The following is a 9863-nucleotide window of genomic DNA, read 5'->3' on the forward strand; positions in this document are numbered from 1 at the left end:
CAAAAGGTATATTCTCTCATCTAAATGATATTATTGTTTTAATCAAACAACATTGTCGTTTGATAGAAAATATGTGAAAAAAATGTACATACATCTTTTTCCCTCTACATTATAATTTTTCCTTCATTAGAAGAAGAAGAAAGATAAACACTGAATTAGCACAGTATGTTCAGCTATAAAGAATAGACCATTAGATAATTAGACCGCGTCTGCTGATGCGGTCGCTTGGTATGTCTGGCCGCCGTGATTTTACTTACGAATATTCCAAAGTGTTGTGAAGGCTCCCAAAAAGAAAATATGTGGAAAGGAGAGAGTGCCAATGTGAGCCACAAAATGAACGGAACTCGGTTCTCACAAAATAGAAACAAAATTTCTCTTTAATATAAAACGTTTCGACCCTACTTCGGGCCTTTCTCACGGGCCTTGTCAGTAAAACTCGTTTAGATCGAATAAAGCATATCTTAGATTCCTCTATCCACGTTAATATCAGAGAATCTCCAAATGGTCCCAGGCATAAAGAGGACTGAATAATTCAAGTCGACAGAGGGATGAATCCGTTACAATGGTGTTAACACGACTGTTCGATCTAAACGAGTATCGTCGCTCGACGATATAGTCAAACGAAGTAATTAGTCGAAATTCTCGCAGGACATACGGCGAGATCGTTTCAAACGATAACGCGTACGTGTGGCACAAAAATGTTGCTTCCTTCCTCAAAATCTTAAGAGCGAATAAAAGATTTATCCCAATGTCGGGCTACATTCGCTCGTCTCGACCGGAGACGATTGACGTGTAAAAACCAGCCCAGGATGTAGCTTCAGGTTGTGCATCTTGCTCAAGACTTCCAGGCGGCATAAGAATACGCGAGGGTGCACCATAAAAGAGGAGATAAAGGCGTTACGAGCAAAAAGGGGGATAAACCGCGGCGGGACCGACTTTCGAATCTTGCGGCCGCAAGAGATCGCCGTCTATATTTGCTGGCTCTGGCAGGTCGCCAACAATAGCTGTTTCGCGCGAGTTATATCTCACTCCCATGGCAACCCGTAACAAACATAAATGAATTATGTCCACGCGTGCCGTTCGATACTTTACGAGAGGCACCTCCGCCACGGTCGAATCCGATTAGCTCGTCGCCGAAAGTGTCGCGCTAAATCAGTCGGGAGGAGCGCGGCGCCGCGCAGCTTGACGCGCATTTTTTGTCTTCTCACCTCATCTCTTTTCATCCCTGTGTTTTGCACCCAGAGAGACGATTTAGCTAGGTTAAACAAATGAGATACGTTGAAATCACGTTTCTTTGAATCTACTAAATTTTTGTTTATAACACTTGTACCAAAACATTTGCTGGCTTTGAAGATACGACTTCTCTTAGAAATTCCAGTTGCGATGAAATAAAATTTTGGTTAAGATAAAGAAATAATTTTTTAAATATTAAATAAAAGTCTAGTTAAAATTTAAACAAATTTGTTTGATTTCAAACAAACTTTTTTTCTGGGTGTGCGTCGTAGCTCCAATTTATGGTTTGCCAAATGACAGCATAGTCCACGGCGTTCCCGTAGAGGGAGAGACTTAAGCTCCAATTTATGCATGACGCTCTATTAATCACGAATAGTTTCTCGAATCGGAACGCAACAAATTATTCGCAACAGTTTCGCTGCTTTTATGTAGTTCGCGAAGAAGAGACGTTACACGTATCGGCGACGTGGAACATTTTCCTTGGGGAGCGTGTAACATGCAATAATTTGCAGGACACAAGAAAACTCCGTTAACTTTATTGCAATGAAATATATCCCGTGTATCTGAATTTCCAATTCGTTTCCGCTTGAGCCAAGTAATAAACGAAATTGCGTGATAAATAAGAAAGGATTTGGGGACGGGGTTTGCACGGTGCTTTCGCAGCTCTTTAGCATCCGATAATTCCCTCTGCATTTCATTACCATTCCGATTATTCTAATCGCGCTATGTACGATCGTCCCTCTTCCCGATTCCCATTCAGTAATCGCGTTAAGAACCGTAACAAAATGTGCGTTTGATCGATCTTATGAATGTAAGTATGACGATGTGATCTGTGCATGGCGCCCAGTATTCTGAATTTTTTAAATAACTTGTTGCACAGAAAAAGGAATATTCTTCTTTTAAAAATATGTTTAATCTCAACGTGAAAATCTTGAAACGAGAGCAATTTTATATAACTTAATCAGAATAAATACATGCTTATTATTTAAGAATAATTTTCTTGAATGGACAGGAAACAATGTTAGATAGAAATAACATACTTTTAAATCGAAGATTATAACGATTGAAATGATTTTATTGTCAAAATAATTATATGTATTCTTGAAGTGACAAGTGTAGTATTTAAATAAGACTGTAATATTGCTGGAATGTGTAAGATGATTCAATGCTTTTAGAAGATGACAGATTGTTGCGTGCATACAAAACAACAAACGCGTTAATTTGAGTATATAAGAGTTGATCTTTTTTCTTTCTGTGTGACTATGACTTACATATTTTTAAATAAATGGCAATAATTATAATATTTTATAACTGACTGCAACTAAATTTTTATACATGTTTTACGTATAATATTCATATATAAAATTATAAAATATTTGTAAGAAATAAAAATTATTACATTACTATTCTAAAAGCACTGTAAGAGTTGTACTTTTTCGATAAGAACGCTTTTAGAGTCGTCGATATTGTACTTTCTCATATATATTCATGTGTGTGCGGGGAAAGCGAGGAGAGTTCCATGAATTTCACATGGTAATTTTGCTTTGGCTGCGACCGGGTTATCGGGAGTAACCCTGAATTCTCGGGCGGCATAGTTGTATATCAAAGTGATAATAGTAATAACAACAGTAATGCACCCACAGGTACATATTCCGCTACTTATTCCAATTTCATTGCCGTAAATCAGCGATGTGCCTAGGCCCGAACAGCGTAAGATCCCTCCTTTATAATATTTCACGCTACTCGTGCCTGCCCCCCCTCCTAATCCACTTAAATTACCATCTACAAAGACAGAAATATTACATACCGAATTAAATTACGCAGTAAATCATGGTAAAATTATTTCGCAATACGCGCTACCAGCAAGAGATGATACCTGAGACCTAACTCATCGCTTACAAGCCCCTAATTAGCTTCAATCGCTAATTGCTAATTGCGCACGGAGTGTCCCTAGACGCCAAGGGGACTCGAAGCAACTCTCTACGCATCTTTTTCGTTAGCGTTATCGATTCCACGTAAAGGCGTTGTTATCGTCCGTCTCGACGTTGTTAATTACAAGTTAAGAAATAAGGGATATAAACGCAAAATAGGGGACAGTCTCGGGGCCCATTTAAACGCGCGTACACGCATTCCTATTAGGGGCCGTATAGTGCTCCGAGATAGGGGGGGAAACGAGGGTTTCGGCCGTTTCGCACGACGTGGTTGGACTAGCTGGCGCCAGGTTTATCTCTCCACCCTATCTCGCCTCGGCCTATACCGTTATGGAGTGCCGTTATAGCGTGGGTGAAGGGGCGGAAGGGTTAGCTGCCTGCCTGCTTGCGGCGCCCCTCGTCTTCTGCAGGAGCATTGTGTCAGGGGAAACAACTCGCGATGCCCCGACGTAGTCTCCCACGAGATACCATTATCCCGATTTAGAGCGGGCGGCTCTATCTGCCAGGTGCGGCGTTTCTACGCGCCCAGGTATCCTTGGTGAAGAAAGGTGAGAGCTTGAAACACCTTCTCCCTCTCATTATTCTCAGCTGCCGTGGCTAATCGGTTCGCTCAAACTATTTTGCTGCCGTAACTACACTGAGAAAATTTTTATCGGATAAACCAATTAAATCGTGTTTCCGATGGTTAATTTTGCCGATTACGTTTTCCGGTGGAATTATGGATACATCCGACGAAAGTTGATTGAAAAACCAATCACATTTTTTATCGGTTATAAAAATTAACTCGATACATCCGTTTGTTACTATGTAATTGTATTATCCGATTATATTTAATCGGACATTTTTCTCGATGTATAAATTTCTACAGCACAGCAAGCGGTTTGGTGTCGCGCTTAATACAATAGGCACGGTAGCAAAATATTTGGCTACCGCAACTAAATATCAGCGGTCCATATTTTACAACTGAAATTTCGTTGCCACGTGCAGTTTTTAGCTGCGGCAGCAACATTTTCTCTCCGTGCGTCAGCGCATCGCGGACACAATCACGAGTCGCGACTAATTATTATTCCTGTCGGCGCTTTGATATTCTTTTATTTTCCCGATGTGGAGAAATCGCCCCCCCCCCCCCCCGCCTCTGTACGCGCGCGGGCGATCGGATGGAACGAGGGCTATTTGTAATTGCGATCTCTGGCCGCGACAAGGGTGGATCCGACATGTAAAAAGTGAGCGTTAATCAGCGGGGCACGGGCGGCACGGATCGCGGCGCGGCGTAATTAATACACGCCGGCCGAGCGGCGTGTTTGCGGGCCGCGCGCATCCATAGGCGAACTTTAGGACGCGGAGCGTTACGCGCCGGGATTGCGGGATGTGGATTACGCGGGGGAAACGGGTCGTTAAATGGCCGGGCACAATAAACCGCGGCCCGATGCGCTGAATAGAGATCCCTGTCCCCGCCCCACGTTACGACGCTGATTATCTCCGTTCGGTTCGCGAGAGACTCGCAGGGAGATCCGCAGGCGGGCCGCGTCTGCCGGTTATTATTGGGGATCCGGGGTATTAAAGGCGCTTCGGGAGAGGCGGGGTATTGATCTTCGGCCGCCCTACGTCATACTTAAATACAATATTTCGGCCGACGTGTAATCCGCTTACGGAAGTATCCGCGCTCGCTGTTGCGCCATGCAGAAACCGACGCGGCCGGTTCTGCTCCTTATTGCAATCGATTATTTTTACAATGTAATTGTGCACCCGTCTCCGAGGGTTACGGGGGGAGGGGGGGGGATGGGAGAGGGAGAAAATGTACACGTGGCGAGAGAACGCACACGATTTATACGTGACATTTCAGGGAGCACGTGTAATCCTCTTGCGCGAGTCGAGTGGTAGTCACTCGACTGCACTAATGATGTATTAATACATATATTTATATATAAATATCTTTCGTGTCTGTGCACAATAAAAGTACCGTATTCGCGTATTCTTCACGCGTATTTCGTGCGAGAGCGCACACACACACGCATGCACGGCGCATTGAAATAACGTGTTTTGAGCCGCGGATTTCTCCGACATTCCGAACCCGGTTTGTTCGCTGTAAAAAAACGGAAATATCAATTTTCCGATACTTTCAACGGTTATTTATTCGCGGGAGGTAATCAGGGGCACAAAGTCTTCGAAACGGCAAGGATTTCAACGAGAAAAATGAAGTATTTAAGGCTAATCACTATCTCTGATTATGTATGCGTAAAAAAGAAAACGATTCGTGGCGTCATTTTATTTTTCAACATTGGCCGCGGATGACGGTACTTCATTAGCAATTAATTCTACACGACCGATCGATTAACAAAACCAATTTAATCGGCACTGCGAGAGCGCGGATGACCAGTTCTATTAATTGGCGGAATAATCGGATCACAAGGGATTGTCGGATAACGGTCTGCTCGCAACGTATTACTTTCGATAATAAGCTCTATTATTGTCTGTCAAATCGATATCTTATTACCGTGAAATGATTTGAGTTTTAGACACAGCTGCGTATGTTGCGGGATTTAGATTGGAATTTAGAAAACTCGACACGGAGAAAAATTTTTATCGGACAAACCTATTGAATAATGTTTCCAACACGGTTAATTTTTCCGATTACGTTTTCCGATCAAATTACGGATACACCCGATGAAATTTGATTGAAAAACCGACCGCATTTTTCATCGGATGCACTATTAGAAGCAGTGTGTGAATATCACACACTTTATCGCATGTGATGTGTGTCCGCCGTTTCAAGACGTCTGTAAGTGTGACTTTTTCATGCACGAATGGATGTTTGATTTTATTGGCGTGTGTGACTTTTCACACAAATGGAGGTGTATAACTTATTTAGGTGTGTAATTTTCAAGGTGCCAATAAATGTGTAACAAAAGATTGCACTACATTGCAAATCCAAGTGTTTTACTATTATACACATATGTAATTTGGTGAAAGCACTTTTTACACGTTTCTTGCTGTTTAAAACAACTAGTTACATTATGTGATGCAATCCAAGTGGGAGGTTAGGTTAGGTTAGGTTAGGGAAACGGGAGGTTAGCGGAAAGAGCATGATGAATCAGAAATAAAGAGGAAGAACGAGGTTTCCGAGATGTTAGCAATAGGACACAGTCTAGACTTGAAGGCACTTTATTCACGATCGTCCGAAGCACAAAACGGATGGGATAACACACGGTAGGATATCCACAACGAGCACTGATTTCGCACGATGTTGTCTGGGGTAGTTGCAGTATGTGACTGATTAGTGTGTAACTAGTAAGTGCGTTACTATACTCAGTGTGTAAATTTTCCCAAAGTGTGTTATATTCAAACGTATAGAAATATTACACATGTGTGAATATTACGATGTTTGACTATTTCAAACATTATTAGATGTTTGATAAAATCCACACATTGAAGTGTGTGATTTCCACACATTCTCTAATGCATTTCACACGCGCATATTAAGAGGATAATGCATGACGATTGGAAAATTATGCATTAAATATGTGTGACGCATTAATATTCACACATTTCAAGTGTGTGACGTGTTAATATTCACACATGTGTGATAGATCTACTTCTAACAGTGCCGCCGTGCACAATTCTCTATTCGCAATGATCGATTCGCTAGTCGAGCGATTTTTTTACTAACATTGAAACTTGACTAATTGTAGACTTATATGATGCAAGTCCTGTGATAAAACAGATAAAGGTTAAAAGCTGTCCAAGTTAACGCGAACGAAACGACAAGTAACAAACGATAAGCTGCGAATCACGAATCACGGAGTCGCGCATTACGAATTAGTGCAGCGCTGGCTTTAAAGTGCATCCGACGAATAACTCGATCGACGCATGCTGCATTCGAGAAGACAAACTAAAACGAATGGAACAAAACAAACAGCAATATTAATCGCCAATAATAACGCTAAGGATAGCCGATCTTAATAAATGGACTGATAAGCGATCTCGCATGCCCTCCTGCGTGATTAATATCGGCTTTAATTGCAGCGAGAGGAAATAAATTAATTCACAAGGATGAGGCGCGTTCCGCCGTTGATATTAATCGCCAAGCGAATGATCGACCATTCGGCTTGCGAGCGGGTTGAATCATTTATTGGTAACGAGGACGGTAAAGGCTTCCCCGTAGCGCGCGGCCAGTCTGAAGGGAAACGAATGTATCGCAGTTATTAATTACGCAGACGTGGCTGTAAATAATTCCCATTGGGCCGGTCGATCGTTTTGAAATTCAAGAATAGCGCATTTCGGTATAATAATGCATTGTTACCGCAGCACACGATACGGGAGGCGGGATTATGTACGCAATCGTATGTTACCAAGTTTAATTAGAGCAATGATCTAGCTCGAACTACCGTCGGACAAGCGATTCGTCCCCAATTGTATCATTGCGCTCGTCGTGCAACGAACACATCGCTCTACTTAATCGAGGCGTATTTGTATGTATATATCGACCGTCCGTTTCGTATCACGTTGCTAACGACGAGGTCCCAGTCGCGAAACGTGAGCTCCTTGACAGGGGCAACTAATCCTTTGTTAGAAACGAACCTGCCCGGTTCTACATCGAACGGTTTTACATGGGGCTAAAAGCTTCCCTTCCTCGTCTTCGCTAACGTCTACGTATATCAAAGTTTAGAATCAATCGCCACCTCAAGTTACTGGGTTGCTCTCCGATTGTTCGCCCCGGTATTCTCGTTAAAACCAATATCAAATTTTGAAATCGGTCACCATTTCAAGAGTCAAGTTACTTGCTCGCCACTTTGGTGCCTCTCGATATTGTTTTACCTTAAAACGGGTTGCCCTTGGTCGTTCCTTATTATTTCAGGCGATGCAAATCTGACGAAATCCTAATAGTCTGAGGCAAGAGCCAAGAAGGGTGACGGTGGATGGGGCGAGTTCACGCGTCTATAAGATAGTTCACGCAGAAATGACGAGGGAGACTCCCCCGGACGAGGTAAGAACTTACCATAGAACCAGCACTGCTTCTCGCCGAAGCGGGGCCTCAGAAACGTGTACTGCGGTTGAGGCGGTAGGTGGTCCAAAAGCGCGGCCAGGCCGGCGACAAGTAAGGGCCCACCCCAGGCGTAGCAGGCATAGACCCTGAGTCTAAGGGTCTCCTGCCCTTTCTCCAAGCTCACTGGTCGCAAATCCCTGAAAGCAACGAAAGGCGAGGGCTCAGTCAGCGAAGAGCGTGGCAGACTTACGATGAGAATGCGCGGCATTGTGAGAAACGTAAAAAATAAGTTATCAGAGTGGGGCCACGGGTATATCCGCTTCTCTTCTCTCTATTCCACTTTTCCTCTCGACGGCGGATGAATGGAGGACAGAAAGCCATTCGAGAACGCGGCTTTTTTTTCTTCTGACCATGACACAAAAGTAATAATAAAACTTGGAGATAATTATTTCTGTCGCAAGGAGGTCGCAGATACGGCTGGCGGTTGTAACGATACAATAGAGGTGTCACAGATTATCGCTGCCAGCGATCGATCTTCTGGTTATTAAAACGAAACTACGTGAGAATTCGGCACGTTCGCTCGTAACGTACCAAATCGTAAAGCTTTGTCATTGTCCGGCCAGTTTAATGTCGCCATAATGACACTCGTGGCAGGGAGATGAACGCTGGGGCTCAACACGTGAGGGGTTGCTACCCGTAAATCTCACCCTAACGCAAATATCGACTATCGTAACGGGAGAAGTTAACAGTAACGAAAAAGTGAGTACAAGCAGAAAAGATAGTTTGAAATTGTTCGCGATAACTTTTGAGGCACCGGAAGCCGCTCAGCGCTGAACGTAGAGAGTGCGCGGAGCGTTTAAGAAAACGCTCCGACTTCGCGCGCGGTGTCGGACGAGCACAAAATAAAGAAGGAGACGCGAGGGTCATATAGAACTCGATATTTATTAAGCAAAAGTCACGGTCGGTACACAAATAAAGATGGGGTCTAACCGATGCGGCCAGGGGACCGTTTCAACGATGGAAGGCACGCGAAACGGAAATCTTCCGAGTCCGTATGATGCTGCAAATTAACGGCGTGGCGGAGATCTTGCCGAGCGTCGATTTAGACGCCCAAAACGGATCGGACGATCTTGAGCGCGGACGACGGTATAACGCGAAGCAGCCAGACTTACGCGATCACCGGAGCGCGCATCGACAGACCGGACACTCGGCGGAGAAATAATTGTTTTCGGAGCAATTATCGCGCCGGGGCCTCAAGGAGGAGCCGGCGTGGTACGGCACGAACCGATTTCGTTATTACAACGGACACTCGCGATAGCGAAGCAGACGTCCCTTTACCGGGAACAAGAGCCGGGCGAACGGGCACTCGCGTTAGTGGAGCAAAGTACTTACTCTCGGATCGCGCGATGATGTTCGCACTTCGGATCCGCGTACGAGACTCTCCTTTGTGACGAGCGATCTTCACGATCGTTAGAAACGGGAAGAGTTCCGATTGGTGGAACAGACATCGCGCGACCGGGTCGCCGAATCGGGTAAAGACGCGAAAATGTACCGGAGCGCGATCAGCTGTCGATCACGTGTGCCCGCTCGCCCTCGGGAGCTCTCGAAGGAAAACATCGCGGCGCGACTCGTCGCGAACCAGTGGCGTAACTACCACCCGGGTAGCCCTGGCACGGTCTGGGGGCCCCAGCTTAGAAGGGCCCCCTAAATATTCT

The 9863-nt window shown here is 44.4% G+C and overlaps 1 protein-coding gene across 1 annotated transcript in view; it reads right to left on the minus strand.

The window, feature by feature from the left end:
* Nucleotides 1-9863, minus strand: part of LOC105562109 (probable G-protein coupled receptor Mth-like 1) — a 204284-nt gene that overhangs the window by 30907 nt on the left and 163514 nt on the right. Inside the window, exon 5 of the mRNA XM_012012658.1 lies at nucleotides 8161-8345. Within this exon, the coding sequence (XP_011868048.1) occupies nucleotides 8161-8345 (185 nt within the window). The remainder of the gene's footprint in view (nucleotides 1-8160; nucleotides 8346-9863) is intronic.

The sequence above is a fragment of the Vollenhovia emeryi genome, unplaced genomic scaffold (assembly GCF_000949405.1).
Source record: "Vollenhovia emeryi isolate VEMERY1.0 unplaced genomic scaffold, V.emery_V1.0 DF939195.1, whole genome shotgun sequence".
Classification (NCBI taxonomy): Eukaryota; Metazoa; Arthropoda; class Insecta; order Hymenoptera; family Formicidae; genus Vollenhovia; species Vollenhovia emeryi.